The sequence below is a fragment of the Artibeus jamaicensis genome, unplaced genomic scaffold (genome assembly GCF_021234435.1).
Source record: "Artibeus jamaicensis isolate MK-2021 breed Jamaican fruit bat unplaced genomic scaffold, CSHL_Jam_final contig_484, whole genome shotgun sequence".
In the NCBI taxonomy this organism is placed as follows: Eukaryota; Metazoa; Chordata; class Mammalia; order Chiroptera; family Phyllostomidae; genus Artibeus; species Artibeus jamaicensis.
This window is the reverse complement of record NW_026521859.1, coordinates 11603325-11620669: the sequence shown is the minus strand read 5'-3', so window position 1 is coordinate 11620669 and position 17345 is coordinate 11603325. Positions and strand designations below refer to the sequence as shown.

Here is a 17345-nt window from a genome sequence, read left to right as displayed (position 1 = left end):
CTTTCCTTTCTTTCCAGTTTGTGTGGGGCTGGGATGGACAATCTCACTGCTCCCTGTTCTCCGGGACCCTCCCTGGTCTTCCTGCCGCCTGGGTTAAATGGGCAGGGTGCTGGGGTGGTCCTTTCCTGCCACGGGACTGGCCTGAGGGCTTGATCTTCAGGCGGGAGAGAACGGTTCATCGGGATTTTGAGGTGGCGCCTTCCCGGCGGGTGCCGGGCCCTGACCCAGGAGGGGCGTGTCCCTACTCTCACCTGCTATTGGGCAGGTGGGACAGCCGGGCCTCCCGTAGGGGCCAGTCTATAAATGCCGGCCGGTGGCCCCAGAGCCTGGTGCCTCGCAGGATGGTGGACAGTGTGTACCGAACCCGCTCCCTGGGGGTGGCGGCAGAAGGGCTCCCAGACCAGTACGCAGATGGAGAGGCGGCGCGTGTGTGGCAGCTCTACATCGGAGATACCCGCAGCCGCACAGCCGAGTACAAGTCCTGGCTGCTCGGGCTGCTGCGCCAGCACGGCTGCCGGCGAGTGCTCGATGTGGCCTGTGGCACTGGGTGAGCTTGGCTGGGAGCCGGGATCCGGGGAACGTGGCCGCAGGACTGCAGGACCATGGCCGGACAAGTCCGGGCAGCCCCCGCCGCCTGGGCCAGGAACAGTGGCTGGGCGGGCGAGGCGGACTGGAGGGCGCCAGGACCAGGCTGGGAGTGAGGGTGTAGGCGCAGCGGGTGGGGAGGGCGGTTCGCCCCGGCAGCGCCGGAGCTGGGCTTTGTTTTGGGCCACCGTGGCAGGAGACCCAAGCCTGGATCCAGCATTATTTCTAGGGTGATGGCAATTGCTAACAATTAATGTTTGCTCAGCATTTGTCCATGCCAAGCACTCTGCCAGGAACTTTTGAAACACATTAAAAAAAAAACAAAAACCCTCAGAAAACCCGCCCAGGCTGGTGTGGCTCTGTTGGTTGGAACACTGGCCCATAAACCTAAGGGTCGAAAGTTTGATTCCTGGTTGCGGCACATGCCTGGGTTACAGGTTCGGTCCCAGTTGGGGCGCATGAGGCATCCAATGGATGCCTCCCTCTCTCTTTCCCTCCCTTCCCCTCTCTCTAAAACCAATAAGCATGTTCTCAGGTGAGGATTAAAAAGAAAAAAGGAAGTTAACATTCAATAAAATCTATTTAAAAATTATCCTCCCAAAACCCGAGGGAGGAGGTAGCAATATCACATTCACAGCTGTGGAGATTCTGTCTCAGAGAAATAAAGACGCCCCGCCTGGTGGAGAGGAGGACCAGATCCGGCCGGTTAGGGTCTGGCCTGGGCTTTCACCTGCCGTGAGAACTACCTTCTGTTCACAAGTTACTTAACTTTGGGGAGCCTGTTTGCCCCAGCTCTCAGATGGGGTACTTCACAGGATTGCCAAGAGGATTAATGCACATTTGTAGGCTAACTCTGAATGGGGTGCTAAAAACCAAAATGCAACATTGCTTTCTGGTGATAAACAAACAGATTTGTCAGGTCATTTGAATTCTGTGGAGAGGGCCCAGGGAGAGGAAGCAGAGGACTGGGGTCTGGAGGGCCTCCTCGCCTTCCCAGGCCCGCTGACTGCCCCTCTCTGCCTCTCGTCCCCGGCCTGCCCAGGGTGGACTCCATCATGCTGGTGGAAGAGGGCTTCAGTGTGACAAGCGTGGACGCCAGTGACAAGATGCTGAAATACGCACTTAAAGAGCGCTGGAACCGGCGGCACGAGCCTGCCTTTGACAAGTGGGGTACGTGGGTCCCCCCCAGGCAGGCCCTCCCAGCCCGGCCAGCAAGGACAGTTCTCTCTGCCCTGGGCTCCTGGGGTGGGGTGTTTTGTTTTCTTTAAGGGCAAAGCAAAATTACTGCCATTTCCCTGAAAAGGGAGACTTAGTTACCACAATGAGGTATCAGGTGTGAGGGGCTAGTTTTAATTATGTTCATAATGTCTTGTCCCTCCCTCCAAATAAAAACCCATAAGCACAGAGTCATCCTTCTGAACCATGTCTCCCTTCTCTCGACCCCACATCCTCCATCTCCATAATGATCCCCTTCCTCTAACTGGATGTGGAGCCCTCTGTGTCTCTTGAAGGGGAAACTGAGGCAGAACTGCACTCAGCACAGATGGGTTCTGCTGGTACCGTGGTACCAGCCCGATCTCCCCTTTTTGGCCCCCAGTCATTGAGGAAGCCAACTGGATGACTCTGGACAAAGATGTGCCCCAGCCTCCAGAGGGTGGCTTTGATGCCGTCATCTGCCTTGGAAACAGTTTTGCCCACTTGCCAGACTGCAAAGGTGAGAGAGGGTGTGGCCTTGGGCACAGTCCTTGCTTTGGGCTATACTCCCTTTGCACAGACCCCTGGGTGCCTGCTCTCCTGCCAGAGCAGACTATGCTTTTTGCCCCTCTTCCCCTTGGCACTGCTGTCCCTGGGGAGTAGAAAGACAGGAGACTAGTGCTGACACAGCCGCTCTGCCCCTGCTCGGAGTTCAGGGGACCAGAGTGAGCACCGGCTGGCGCTGAAGAACATTGCGAACATGGTGTGTTCCGGAGGCCTGCTGGTCATCGACCATCGTAACTACGACCACATCCTCAGCACAGGCTGCGCGCCTCCAGGAAAGAACATCTACTATAAGGTGGGTCCCTGAGGGAGGGCCCAGAGTGGGAGGTGTGATTCTGGGGCCCAGCCACCCCTCTACACTGGTTGCGGAGACTAATGCAGCCTGCACCACCACTTACAGAGTGACTTGACCAAGGACATTACAACATCAGTGCTGACAGTGAACAACAAAGCCCACATGGTGACCCTGGACTACACGGTGCAGGTGCCAGGGGCTGGCAAGGACGGTTCTCCTGGCCTGAGGTACCCGCGTGGCTGGGTGGGGGTGAGTTGGGGGGAGTGCCGAGGCCACCAGTCCTCGTGATTGGTCAGGATCTCTGTTGCAGTAACTTCCGGCTCTCCTACTATCCTCACTGTCTATCGTCCTTCACGGAGTTGCTCCAAGCAGCCTTTGGGGGCAAGTGCCAGCACAGCATCCTGGGTGACTTCAAGCCTTACAAGCCAGGCCAGACCTACGTCCCCTGCTATTTCATCCACGTGCTCAAGAAGATGAACTGAGCGTGGCCTCAGCTCCCACAACCCTCTGCCCAGGCGCTGCCAGGCTCTGTCTGGGGAGTCCCACACCAACAGCATCAGGTGTAGATGCTGGGGGTGTGTGGAGGGGCCAACTGCAACTGGGGTGCAAGGATTGGGTTTAGGCTAATGGAAGGATGACAATATAGTCACTCTTTTTCAGTTCCTGCACGTCTTGTGTTTACATCAGAAGAATCAGGCTTGGGTGGAGCCCATCTACCCTCAGTTGGGGCCGACTCCTCCTCTCCCAATTTTACTCTTCCCCACACCACACCAATCTCAGACCGCACCACCAGCAGAGGGCAGCATACACTTTATTTTCAGCCACAGACCAGGCTCCCTCCAGGCCCAGTTCCCAGAATTCCAGGTTCCCACCCCTCTTCCTAAGCAGAGAGGCCTCAGTCTTAGGGCTGGCCTGGAAAAATGGACAGAGGATGCCCCTTCAAATCTCTTAGGACTCCCCCACTTGGCACCCAGGGGATCTCCTGTAGGTAGGCAGCCTTCAGAGGAGTTGGCAGCAGCCTGAGAAAGAGCTCTTTGCTGTCTCAGGTCTCTGGAGATATCTAGGTACCTTCAGCACAGTAGGCAGGGCTGGGTCCCGGACTGCAGGAGGCTCCTAGGAGGCAGCAAACTTGCGCTGGATGCGCTTGTACCGGAGCAGTTCCTGCTCACTGACGGAGGGCTGCAGCCGGGTGGCAGCCTGCAGCAGGTCCTCCATGGTGAGCAGCAGCGCTGAGCTCCCAGGCTCCAGCCCTAGGGGGATGCCAGGGGGAAGGTGAGGCCAGGGTTCCCATCCCCGCTGGCGAACTCTGGCTGTGCCCAAGCAAGGGAGAGCCCTGGAGGAGCACTTTCTTGCCCAGAGTCCCCCAAATGTCCAGAGTCCCTCCTCTGAAATCTGGAACAGGACCTGGTTTTCCCACTAGCTTTTTGGTTGACCTCTAGGGCTGGCGAATGGCTCACCTTTCTCCAGATCTTGAACCCTGCGTTTGAGGGCAGCTGTCATGGCATCAGAGCAGAGGGAGTAGAGGTCTGCGCCCGTCAGCTGGGGAGGGCAGTGATCCAGCACGTTCACCAGGCTCACAGAGGATTCCAGCTTGAATCTGTTGTGGGGGTAGAGAAAGAAAGTTTTCCCCAGCATGCCCTACTCCCTCAAAAGGCACCCGGACCAGCCTGTTCTGCACACTGCACTATTCCCCAACCAGCCCAAGGCCCAAACCCTCTGGGCCTCTCTGACGGGGCATACTTGCGTGTGATGGCGCTCAGAATGCGGAGCTGGGAGGCACGGTCCTCGCTCACCCCCACAAACACCAGCTTGTCAAATCTTTAGGGAGAGGTGGGTACACATGTCAGGGAGCCCAGCATCAAGGAGAGTGCAGAAAGCACAGGACGGGCTCAAAGAACGAGCCTAAGTGGGTGTGGTAGAGGAGAGGTGCAGGGTGCGTACCTGCCAGGCCGCAGGAGGGCAGGGTCCAGGAGGTCTGGCCTGTTGGTAGCCCCGATCACAAACACATCCTGAGTGCTATGAAGCCCATCCAGCTCCGCCAGGAGCTGAGACACCACCCTGCGAAGGAGGCGTGAAGGTGAGAAAGTCCTTGGCCAATCCACCAGGTTCGGCCTGCCCGTGGTGCCTCTTTCAGGCCTTCTCTGCGGGGCCCCTGCTCAGTTGTGTCCTGTGCACCCTTCCATGCGGGCGCCCATCCTCCTCAGCGGCCCACACCCAAAGCCACAGCCCCTTGTCCTTCCACCACACTACCTGAGAACCGGAAGGGCAGGAACTCTTTGGGTCCTGAAGACTGCTGCCACCTATCTCACATCCCTCGGTCCTGGACCCCAGACTCCATTCTGGCTCAGACCCCCACCTGTCCATCACCCCTCCAGAGTCTCCACTTCGCCCCCGGCTTGGGGCCAAGGAGTCCAGTTCATCAAAGAAGATAATGCATGGAGCCGCAGCCCTGGCCCTGGCAAACACTGAGGAGAGAGAGAGGGCCCACAGGAGGGGGACTCTCAGGGGGGTTTGAAATCAAGATATGGGAGAAGAAAACCCAGGTTTAGCAATCATAACTAGCACTCTAAGTGATAGGCCCCACTGGCAGGGACCTGACTCGTGGGAAGGAAGACTAGGAATGACCACCAGCAGCCTGAGGGTTGGCAAGGCGGGGTGGTGGGGGGGGCAGGTGACACAGAGGCCTTCAGGGTTTGGGAAGGACTGGAAGACCTGCTCTGTCCACTCACCTTCCCGTACATTCTCCTCACTTTGGCCCACATACATGTTGACGAGCTCTGGCCCCTTCACACTGAGGGAGAGGATTGAGAGGGTAATAGTTGTTCAGATGCATGAACACACCGTCGGCCTCTTGGTCTGCCCTGCTTACTCCCAGCTTGTGCAGTGCTCTCCACCCTGCACCCCTTCGGGCCCCCTGGCCACCTGAGGAAGGTGAGGCTGCACTCAGTGGCTACTGCCTTGGCCAGGAGGGTCTTGCCAGTGCCTGGAGGCCCATGGAGCAGGAGGCCTGAGCGCCGCAGGCCCAGGCTCAGAAGCTCAGGGTGCTCTAGAGGGAGCTGGATGGTCTCCAGAATTTCCTTCTTCGCCTCCTGCAGCCCACCAACATCATGCCAGGACACCGAGGGGATCTAGGAGATGCAAAGTACACAGTGGTGGGTACACTCGAGCCGGTACGCTCAGGTCCCACCTCCAAGGGCCTGGAGTGTGTCTACCTTGGGGGCTCCGATGGCCTGGGAGTGAGCTGACTGCAGCTGCTCCAGGGCCTGCGTGAAGTCCTCAGCCAGGAGAGGACAGCCAGCAGCAACCAGCTCCCCTTCATCCTCCTCACTCAAGCCGCCTGCCAAACTGCAAGGAGAAGCTCAGGCACCTGTCTGGAGGACCTGACCCGAGGCTCTCTCCCCTCTCCCCGGGTCCTTGTTCCTACTCTCTTCCTCACCAGGCCCCACCCACCCATTATTTCCTCTTGTCTCCTTTGCCCTTCTGTGTCCAATTTTCTTACCCAGAGTTCCTGATCCTGGTGCAAGCTGCCCTGCTGCTGTGGGTCAAAAGGGCATAGAGATCTCCTACCACGAAGCCCTGGGGAACCACAGGAAAGGACACGTGAGCGGGGCGCAGGAGGCAGGAGCTCTTGGGCAGTGGGTCCCCCAGCCGGAGCAGAGGCAGGCCCAATACTGATGCCTTGGGGCTTTCTGCAGAAAGCCCTCACTGGCAGGGCAGTGGGTGTGATTCCCCATGACAAAGAACGAGGGAGGTCCAGGCCCTGCTGTGGTACTCACTGCACACCGCCGAGCCAGCTGTGCCAGGTTCACCTCTTGGCCCAGGGGCAGGCGGGCAGTGAGGGCCCGCAGGATGCTGAGCCGCTGCCCCTCTGACAGCACAGGCACCTCCAGCTCATGAGGAAACGCTGTCTGCACGTTGGCAGGCAGGTCCTGGGCCCGGCTTGTGGTGGCCACAACCATTAGTGGAGGGCAGCTGCAGGCAGAGGGGGACTGAGGGAGAGAATGTGGCTGGCAGCCCCTGAGCACTGCTAGGCCTGAGGCTGGTGCAGAAGTGCAGGGAGGTGGGTGGTGCTGAGATGGGATAGGAAGATGAGCACCCCAAGGCTTCCTGGATGGGGCTCCATGGGAATTCCTTGAGGGGACCCTGTGTTTCCTCCTCACACAGGGAGCTCACCAAGGGCAGAGGCTGTGCCTTTTCTGCATTCTAATGTCCTCCAAGAAAAACTAGGGACCACATCCTTCTCTCTCTGGACGCCCCTAAGCTCCTCAGGGCTGTCAGGAGAGCAGCCAAGTTGGCAGCTGAGGTTGGCTGGTGAGGGCGAGAGGATGAAAGGCTGAAGATAGGGAGGAGGGCTCAGCCCGGCTCTGTACATTACCTGGTGAGGGGGTCCTCGTCGAGGAGGAGGCGGCGCAGCGTGGCCACCACACGGGCGTCCTCACCTAGCCCATCACGGTCCCGGCCCAGGAGGTCTAAGGCCGTCAGCAACAGAACCACAGGCCGGCAGCGCCGGGCCCGGGAGAAGGTGGCCTGCAGTTTTGCCTCCACAGCCCCACTGCTGTCTGCACAGAGGCTGGAGCAGGGCACCTGGGGAGGGGGTCCCAAAGGGCTTGTGAGCAGGGGCAGGAGAATGGGGGGAGGAGTCTGGAGAAGGTGCAGGCCACCTCTTTTTGAAAGGCAGGGATGGAGGAAGAAGGTAATGCTGGCCAAGTCCTACATCTCTATCCTAACCTCATTCCCTGGACTGTCCACTGAAAACCCCTCCTCGAAAGCCTTTCTCAGGAGCTGAGCATCATGGGAAAATAGCTGACCCACTGGCCTGAAGTGTCGGGGCCAGGCTAGTAGCCAGAAGGGAGACGGGAAAGGAGAGAAGGAGAGGCAGAATCTGGGCTGGGGAGGGGAAGCAGTTGGGGTTCTACCCTCTGGGTACCCTCACCTTCAGTAAGTGGAGCCCAAGGCGGCTGCAGGCAGCAGCAACTGCTGTGGTCTTCCCACTGCCCGGGGGGCCCCGCAGGAGGACAGTGCCAGTTCCTGTCAGTAGGGCGCCCCTGCAGCCAGAGAACAGACACTCGGCTCCTTCATTCCGCCTGAACTTTAGTGTCCCCAGGAACAGAGGTACCCTTGGATCTAGAGCGCAGACACCCTGTTTCTCCCTCCTTGAGGCACCCCCCCTCCCCCAGGGCTGTCTCCACACGGTGAGCCATACTTCCCACACCACCTGTGGTGCTCTGGCAGTGCCAAGAGTACACAGCCAAGTCCAACAGCCAGGACTAAGTCCCCTTCATCACTGCTGTTTTCAATAAAGCCTTGACTTTGTGTCTGATCTGGACCGTATTGGAATCAGGGTGGGGTCTGTGTCTACACCTGGGTCAGTGGTGCGGGGGACTGTGTATTTCTGGGTCTGGGTGGTGAAGGCTGGGATGACTAGTGGGCTCCCCAAGGGCAAAAGTAGTCTCCGAGACAGCTGTCCCTGGTGGAGAGTCTTCTTCCACAGCCAACCTTGGAGGGTGGATGTTATCCTAGGAAAGGGGTCTGGGAATCTGCTGACAGAAAGCACGTGAGCCAGTGGCCTTGGCAGACTGGCTTGCGGAAGGTTCCCCCAACAGCGCTTCCACCAGGGCACTGGGAACTACTTGTCTGGCCTGCCGCCCACCCACTGCACCCAGGGACGTTGTGCGCAGGCTTTCCTCACTCTCCGAGGCTGCAGCCTCACTTACCCTGGCTGGAGACGAGGTTTGAGGATGGCACACAGCTGGGTCACCAAGGCCTCCAGGCCTGGAGGAGATAAGCTGCTCCAGAGACTGCATTCTCCCGAAGGGACCCTCGGAACCGGGCTCAGGGTGGCACCCACCTGCGAAGGATGGGAGAACTGTTAGTTTCTAAAAGTTGTTCCTACTCCTTTCCTCAGGTCTACTCCTACCCCGGAGCCTCACCAAATACAAGGAGGTATGGGTGGTATCGGCCAGATAGGTGCTGGCTGGCCCATCTGGAGCTTCCCCAACTGTTTTCTTCACTTTAAAGAACATCTCCTGCCACCTGCAGGAAAGAGGCCCAATGAATCCCAGATCCAGACCCACGTATCCCCTCCCCAAGGACAAGGTGGCTGTCTCCACCACTGAGGTCCACTGTGGGGACAAACTCAAGAGCAGCACAAAAAAGCACCCAGACATGGTGGGGACTGGGCTGGGGGAGAGTAGGGGGAAAGCAGATACTCCTTCTTATCTCTCTCACTGGATCATACTCACTTCGAGGGCCGGAGCTATGCCTGACCCCCATATCCTGCCTGGCAACCTTAGAGAGCCGCAAGAGGCTGCCCAGGCAAATGGCCTCTCACTCAATGGGAGACGCTGCTGCCTGGAGCAGTGGTCATCTGGCCATTTCCAGTGGCTTCACAATACAGTCTTCCTCCCAGGTACACACCCACCTATGGCCCCCAAAACCTCAGAGGGAAGGGCCCTTGGTTCTTAGTCAACAATCCACAAAATCTTACTGCAGGCAGATTCCTCAATAATGACATCTAATGATTAAGGACTCTCTATTTGGGATGCACATTAGAATTATATGTGCAACTTAAAAAAAAAGACAAAGCAGAACATACTTCAATACACAACTTCTGTACAACCAAAAAATAAATCACCACAGCAAAATTACAAAAAAACATGGAATTTCATTTGCAATGCATGAGAAATGGTTAACATTTTAGTAATAAATAAGTTCTTAGACATCAGCAACAAAGACACTAATAATCCAAGGAAACTGGAACTGTGAAATCTTTAAATATCAACATCTCTCACACATCACACGATTCCATTCAGGGATCAGTGGTTGCCAGGGGCTGAAACACGGAGGGGGTAGGAAGTGGCCACTAACGGGTCGAGCTCTCTATTAGGGGTCCTTTTTTTTTTTTTTTTATTTTTAAATTTGTGGGGGGGGGGGTTTCCTACTTAGCACCTGTCTTTTAGATCCAATCAAGGTGCTAATTCCTTTGCTCATAGTGTCCCAAGGTCACAAAGCTGCTCCCTCTGGTAGCACATGGGGAGTGGTGGGAAGGCCTCAAGGTAGGTGGGGGAAGCATACCACGTTAGGATCATGAAATTCTTGGAACCATTACAGTAGGCAGTGATTATGCTAAGAACTGGTACATAGGGAAAAGTGTGTCTCACTATTCATCACTGTAAACGGTGAGCGGGTCTACAACCTAGGATCTCACTCAGTGCCAACATCCTGAGTCACAGTGCATGCGGCCAGCACTGCGGTCCAAGGAGGACCGGCACTCCACTGGAGGGCTAGGGAAAGACTCCTCTCTTCCTCGGAGGGTGGTTGGGCCACTTCACAGACTATGAGGGCCAGAACTTTGGAATATATCTGGACTCAGCTGGAAAACACTTGATTGTGTTTTTAAGAGCCAGATGGGAGACAGTAGAGCTGGCTCCTATTGGCCTGGTTAGGGGAGCAGAACACAGGGTAGAATCTGAAGCCGCTACCCCATCATAGGAAGCTCCCTGCAGAGCGTCCCTTACCAAGTCCAGGGCAGAGGGCTAAAGCACTCATCCTCATCTGTCCTTGGACCCAGCACCCATCCCCACCCCTCTTTCCAGGACCTGCTCAGGGGGAAGAAGTGTGTGCTCAGCACCCAGAAGAGGGACACAGATCTCCCCAGGGTTAGACTGGCAGACACCCAGGAACAGGATTGGCTTGCTGCTCCGTCTCAGGAGGGCCCAGTGCCTGTTTTCCTTCGAGAGTATGAAAGGCAGACATTCTGTAGTTCTCCTGCAGAAAGCTAGCTCAGACACTTGCTATATTTAGGATGTGAGACAGAAGTAGGAAGTGACTGAAATATGCCAGCATGGCATTTTCCACCGAGCCCCGATGTAGATTTGCCCTGGGAAAGTTCAGAGGTGCCATGGGTTACACAGGGCACCACCACAGCCCTGAGGTCAGGCAATGGCCAGAACCAGACTCTGAATGTCAGTCAAGGATAAATCAGGCATCCCGGACACGACATCTCTCTCTGGAAAGAGGACCCTGGCTGGCTGGGCCCAAGACCTTGGTCCTGATGGCTCTTACACCCAAGTTCCCGCGAGGTGGTCCCACCACCTCACTGAGATTTCCCTGAAAGTTGGGTGTGTGTGCCTATCAGTTGTGCTCTCCTAGTACATTGCTACGGGAAATCAGTGCTGAATAGAGGGGCCTCGTATTCTTCACCCTTCACATAAAGCCAAAGCAGTCTCTGAATTCCTTGCCTGACCATTCTACAAGAAACTTCTAGGGTCAAGAGTCAACAGGAAGAGGAAGGTTGGACTCCCTGTTTCAAGGTCCAAAGACTGCACCATGGCTCAGTTCTGCTGTCTCTCTTATTCTCGGCTGAAGATAAGGACAGAGAGAAGGCTCTCAAGGACAGCACAACCCTTCCCTCCCTCTTTTGGGACAGGAGACTGAGAAGCAGGCTGTGTAACCTCCATCAGTTAAGGTCTCCTGCCATTGGGTACGTGGGAGGTATGGCCCGAATCCTGGCTCAAACATCGTTGTGATTGAGAATGGAAGACAAGGAATTCCACTTTGGTCTAGGCCATTAAGTTATCTTAAATGCTTTACTTTATCTAGGACCACCATTCAATTTGAGGATAAACCCCTCCCAAAGCTAGCAGGCAGTGATCTGTCACATTTTTCAGTCATGCGCCTCTTTGAGAACCTGAAGATTGCATACCTTCTCTCCAGAAAAGTGTATAGCAACATAATGTTCTTATGCACAAAACTATTCCATACCACGTGGGAAGAGGGGGATGTAGAACTCTTGCACCCAGATTAAGAATTCCAGCTGTAATATAGGAGACGGCTGCATACCTGGGCAGTTTCTCTGGGCTTCCTTCCAGGGTCTCTATCTGCCCAACTGTTGGCACGCACAGAACATCCCCTTCCTGGACTGCCCTGTAACACAGCAGTGGCTCTGGTCAGCTCTCAGTGGGAGTCAGGAGCATGCTCCTGATGTGTTCCTCCCCACTCCCACCCCCCAACAAAAAGACTAGTTCTCAGGAGCCTACTGCCCACCCAGAGATCCATCCCAAGCAGTTGCCCAGAGAACAAGCTTGACCTAGAATGAACTGGAGGAAATGGCTAGAAAGGGGAATCAGAAACCAGGGAGAGCCCCGGATGATGTGGCTTAGTGGATTGAGTACCAGCCTGCGAACCAAAGGGTTGCCAGTTCAATCCCTGGTTAGGGCCCATGCCTGGGTTGTGGGCCAGGTCCCCAGTAGGGGGCATGTGAGAGGAAGCATTGATGTTTCTCTCTCTTTCTCCCTCCCTTCCCCACTCTCTAGAAATAAATAAAATCTAAAAAAAGAATAAGAAAGAAACCAGGGAGAGGTGAAGCAGGGTCCTGGCTCTCCTGGAGCCCTCTCGAATCACAGCAGTCTCTCAGTTTGGAAATGTCCAGATTTCTCTACTAGTGTCTGACACACCAAGAGGCTTTTAGCCACAATATTGCTTAAAATGTGGCTCTTTAAAATCGGAGGCTCCATGGTACATGGATCTAGGTATGATGGGATGGGAGAGCAACTAGGGTGAGATGCTATCCTAAAAAAAATTGGGGGGGGGGCATGGCCAGCTAACCTGGGTGTCTGAAAGTGCCGGTAAAGAGCATGGTCATAATTCCGGTTAGTGCTGTAGTGGGGAGATGACACAATTTCGATGTGTAGCTCTTTGGCAAACGGAGGCCCAGGCAGCACCGAGCAGCTTCCTTTGTCTTCAGAGGTGCTGGAGCCTTCCAAGTATCTCTATGAAAGACATATCCACCACCTTATAATCTTCTTCCAGAGAGTCACACCCTGCCCTCTCTTCTAGCAGCCAATATTTCTACTTTCTTCCTCTTTCCTTCCCACAAGGTGTATGGAAGGAGAGGCCTAGGGTAGCAGAGCTGAATACCAGTATCTTCCCTAGAAAGCAGAAACCTCTCCTTCTAATGAGCATCAGAAAGAGGTTTCTGTGACTTTTCTGACGTTAGTTCCCAAAAGTTCCCCAGTAAAGATAAGCCTTCTGAGATATATTTAAGTTGGGCCAGAGCCACTAGAATGGTGGACATTTAATTCCCACCATCCTTTGAAGGGCACCAGGCAGTCACTGGGATTGATATTAAGTGGATATTAGTGGGTATACTCTTGAATTCAGGCTGTGGGAAAAGAATATGATCTCACTGAAAGGGTTAGTTTAGCTGAATGAGCTCCACTCTGAGGACTCCAGTAGTTTTTCCTCCATTCAGAAGGAAACCCACTCCTGGCTCCCATTCATGCATATCTTGTACCTCTTCCTAACATCCCATGCCCCTAACTGGGCATGCCGGCATCACCTAATAGAACTTTGTGCTGTGACAGAAATGTTCTACATCTACATGTGTCTATTGAGCATTCCGCATGTGACTAAAACAGCCAAAGAACTGAATTTTTAACTTTATTTAGTTTAAATTAAAGAGTCACAAAGTGGATAGTTGCTTCCATATTGGACGGTGCAGGCCTAACCATCCATCTAGGTGCTCAACTAAACATTAAACATTTGGGAGGATATATTTGTGCCCCAAATACAAATATCTTCTTGAAGTAACCTCCTTAAGGGCAGAAACCAAGAATTTCACTTGGATACATTTAATAAGATATTAAAATGAAACACCAGGCACCAAACACAATAAAGAGCCCTCCCTTCAAGGAATTTACAATATATAATTGGGGATTAGACAGATTACATGAACACAACAAGGCAGAATAAAATAAATGCCACAAAAAAGGAACAAAACGCTATAGAAAGATGTCATGTTAAAGTGTTAATGGTGAAATTATGAAAGGCTTTGTGAAGATGCTGGTATTTTTATATGGGCTTTGAAGGAAAGGATGGTAGCATTTTAACGCATAAAGGTGAGAAGAATAGGAAGGAATCTGAAGCCAAGGATAAGCATGGGCAAAAGCCTTCAAGTACCATCCTCCATATTACCCAGCACAATACTGGATACACTGTAGCATTTCAACAAGTCTCTGATTAGACTGAGAGGAATGTATACCCCTGGTAATTTGTGCATCTCACATTTCACCTGAAGAAAAGCCCTTCCCATGCGCCACCACACTCTGGAGGATAATGATACTTTGAACGTAGAAAATGAATAAAGCTGAGACATTAAGCGAAAAATCCAAGATCTAAGGAGTGCGGGACCTCAATTTTACAGCTCTGATCTTCGAATTCAGTTAAAACAAAGAAAAGGGGATAGGGGGAATAAGAATCCCTGACCTCAATCCTATATCCTACCTGAATTCTGAGCTCTCCCACTTCTAGAAGATCACAGCCGAGATTGAAAGCCAGAGTGGCAGGCACGAGGGCCAGTCCATCAGCGAGGGGCTCTCCCAGTTGCCCGGAGCTGGGTCCCAGCCTTTCAGAGAGGTCCCAGCGAGGCTCTAGTACCTGCACTGTGGCCAAGTGTGGCTGGGAATTGTTCGCTGACTCTCCGGCCCGGGTCACCCACACCCATTCTCCCTGGAAGAGGCCAAGGCTACGGAGACAACTCCGGCTCACCCCTAGTGAATCTCCAGTCCCTCCTAAAACTCCTCGGAGTCTCCGGACTGTACCGGAAACCGCGAAGAAGGACACCAAGGGCGGGGGTGTGGGCTGGCTGCTGTCCCCAGTCTCCGGGCCCAGTTTGGACCGCCCACGGAGCTCAGTCACAGCTAGCCGCGTCCCTGGGCCCAGCAGTCCTTGCAACGCCGGCCGCGTCTCCAGCACCCGTGGTCCGGGCACTGGTAGGACCTCTCCGCGCCTCACTAGCAGCGGCCCGATTCGCGGTCCGAGCCCGGGCCCGGGCGAGGTGCCAAGCAACGCCCAGCCCAGCGCCGGGGGCCGCTTCACAGGCCGCGCCCGCACGCACGCACCGGAGCCCAGGGCCAGAAGCCGCAACAGCGCACGGCTAACCAGCAGCTGCGGAGGCCCGGGACCCTGCTCTTCGGTCCCTGCGCTGGTTCCCTCCAGGGCCGCCACTAGCAACGCCGGCCCCGCCGGGCTCTCTGCTGCAGGCCGCAGGGCCAGCACCAGGCCATGCCCCGCCGCAGGCCACGGGCCCCCTGGAGGCAGCAGCACCGCCAACGGGGCTGTCTCGTTTGGGAAAGGCTCCAGGACCCGCAAGACCGCCAACACCATGGTGACAGGAGCCCGAGGAGGAAAGTGAAGCAGCGTACCCTTCCGGAGCTAGAGCCGGACTACACAGGCGTGGACGCCGTTTCCGCTTCCGTCGGGGGAGGTGCGAGGCGAGTGGGTGGGGCGTTGGGTGCAGCGCGCTTGCTCTGAGAGGCTGAGCTGCGCCCCTGCTAGACCAGAATAGCGCCTCGATGGCGGTAACCTAATTACTGCGGTTGCTAGGTCTTCACGACACGTCCTTTGAACTGTTTCCGGGGATTTACCTTTCTCGCCTGCTAGCGAAGTAACGTCCTCTCAACTGCCTTACACATAGCATGTGCTTAACAGTTTATTGAATGATCAATGAAGGGTCAGCCAGCCGTGGACCAGCTTCGGCCTGGGGCTGGGAGCTGTGGGTGGAGTATTAAGAAAGCAGTGCATTCCTGTGTAAAAATTCTACAGTTCCCACTGTGGAACTGTAGGCAGTGAGGTTCGGGGGGTTGTGGGAAGGTTGCAGAAGGGAGAGGTAGGATTATAAGACTGTCTCCAACATGCTTATGGATATGTAGTGCCTGCTGGCTGAATTACTGAATGTGATTCATGTGGCCCTGGAGTGCTTGGTGCTGCCACACCTGTTCCCACACATCCTACACAAAACCCACGTTCCAGTGTTTCTTGTCCTGTTTCTTTACTCCCACCAAGCGTGAAGCAAAGACAAAGCAGATTCCCTTTTTCATCCCTCCAAAAGCAGTTGTTCTGCCCTAGCCAATCCTTACAAATCTGAGATCCATTTCCTGTTTCTAGCTTGGGGAGAGAGTGGGCAGCAGAGTGGGCAGAAGACAGAGGTTCAATGCTTCAGTCATGAGCGCCAAACCAACGGCTTGTTTCCCGCCTGTACTGTCACTTGGATCCCATACTGGTTTCCATTACAAGACACTGGACACTGGTAGGCCATACTTCCAATTATTAATAATATATTTGTACTTAGAATCAGTGGATCGGTTGGTGGCAATCTAGTCTTTGTGGACCTTGCATTCTCTTCCAGCTACTCCTTCCCAACTTTCCCTTTTCCTCCACATCAAGCATCATGAGGCAGTCTTCTACTCTGAACGTTATGCATTCCTGGAAATCTAAGAGTTCAATATGAGACTTACATGTTATAAGGTATTTCCATCCCTAAAGCTACAACTATATATATATATATATATATATATATATATATATATATATATATATTTTATGAGAGAGAGAGAGAGAGAGAGAGAGAGAGGGAAAAGGAAGGAGAAGCGAAACAATGTGTGGTTGCCTCTTGTGCACCCTCTGCTGGGGACCTGGCCTGCAACCCAGGCATGTGTCCTGACTGGGAATCGAACCAGGGAGGCTTTGGTTCGCTGGCCTGCACTCAATTCATTGAGCTACACCAGTCAGGACAGAAGATAAATTTTTAAATGCCTGACTATAGTTCCCGGAGGTACCTCTAGTCCTAAACCCGAAATTGCCCAATTCTACATCTTTACAGAAGTGTGCAAGAATGTACTAAGTAGCCCTGGCCAGTATGGCTCAGCCACTTGGAGCATCATACCTTGCACCAGGTAGTTGAACATTCAGTTCTGTGTTAGGGCACATGCTTAGTTTTTGGGTTTGGACCCCATGTGGGAGGCAGCCATTCAACATTTCCCTCTCACATAGATGTTTCTCTCTCTCTCTAAAATCAATAAATGTATATATGTATGAGAATATATATGTTCTATATAGAGAGAACATATATATGTTCTCTCTATATACACATATGTATGTGTGTATATATATATATGAGAACGTACTAGATAGCTGAATTTGCATTAATAAAAATTCCTATTTTGTAGTTCTAAACTATTATGTGCCTCTGTCCCCTGCCTACTAGAGGGACTAAGGACTTGAGGATGGTAGTGTGGGTCTAAAGAGGCTATGCCTGCCTGCTTCGTATACAGTAGCAGGCAAGCTCTAGTCTTTAGGACTATGGTCCCCCTTGAGGCCTTAGGAACTGGTAAATACATCTGGTATCCTGTCTCTGTTGGCACCTGTAAAGACACAAATATCCATCCACAAATAAATGTTCTTTCCTTTCAGGCATTGCCCCCAGCAAATAAAGGCTGGCATGCAGGCCACTCTGCATTACCTTGAAATTGTAATTAGTCATTTGAGAGCCAAATACTACTTCTGTAAGATAGCCAGAAGCCTGTATTTATTGTACTTATTCCCACACCTCTTTAAGCTCTTCAACCCCCTATAAGCTTCCTTCCACTCCTTTGAAACTTGCCTGCAAAGATCACCCACAACCTCTCAACTGTAGAATCAAGGTGATGCTGTTTGATCTTTATCTTTCTCTGGAATCTTACACTACTAACCAATTCTTTCACTTCCTTTGCCATTATGACACTAGTTTTCCTCCTACATTTCTGATACTCAACTCCTCCCATTCCCTTACCATCCATCCTCCCCACAATCCAGTGAATCACCAAATCCTGTTGATTCTACACATTTCTCAATTCCATCCTTTCTTCTCCATGCCCGTGGCCATTGTTTT

General features: G+C 53.6%; 2 protein-coding genes across 6 annotated transcripts; one reads left to right on the top strand and one right to left on the bottom strand.

Annotated features, from left to right (window-relative positions):
* The first annotated feature begins 317 nt into the window (after nt 1–317).
* Nucleotides 318–3306, top strand: GNMT (glycine N-methyltransferase). 4 transcript variants are annotated; one of them, XM_053668314.1, is made up of 6 exons: nt 318–547; nt 1583–1755; nt 2183–2299; nt 2496–2638; nt 2744–2865; nt 2935–3306. In XM_053668314.1, exons 1-6 carry the CDS (start codon nt 342–344, stop codon nt 3113–3115), a joined length of 942 nt encoding a protein of 313 aa, XP_053524289.1. In that variant the 5' UTR covers nt 318–341; the 3' UTR covers nt 3116–3306. The 4 variants fall into 4 exon arrangements, with proteins under 4 accessions (XP_053524289.1, XP_037010423.2, XP_037010429.2 ...); XM_037154528.2 differs by having other exon boundaries at nt 320–547; nt 1628–1755; XM_037154534.2 differs by having other exon boundaries at nt 321–547; nt 2949–3306.
* A 125-nt stretch (nt 3307–3431) lies between these two features.
* Nucleotides 3432–14835, bottom strand: PEX6 (peroxisomal biogenesis factor 6). 2 transcript variants are annotated; one of them, XM_037154497.2, is made up of 17 exons: nt 13922–14835; nt 12245–12408; nt 11480–11563; nt 8569–8671; nt 8353–8486; nt 7572–7683; nt 7014–7222; nt 6415–6610; nt 6138–6214; nt 5851–5983; nt 5561–5766; nt 5368–5429; nt 4995–5103; nt 4580–4696; nt 4379–4456; nt 4096–4235; nt 3432–3888 (listed from the first exon to the last, which is right to left on the bottom strand). In XM_037154497.2, exons 1-17 carry the CDS (start codon nt 14801–14803, stop codon nt 3752–3754), a joined length of 2943 nt encoding a protein of 980 aa, XP_037010392.2. In that variant the 5' UTR covers nt 14804–14835; the 3' UTR covers nt 3432–3751. The 2 variants fall into 2 exon arrangements, 1 of the variants encoding a protein (XP_037010392.2); XR_005083836.2 differs by lacking the exons at nt 3432–3888; nt 4096–4235 and having other exon boundaries at nt 4889–5103.
* Nucleotides 14836–17345: the final 2510 nt, after the last annotated feature.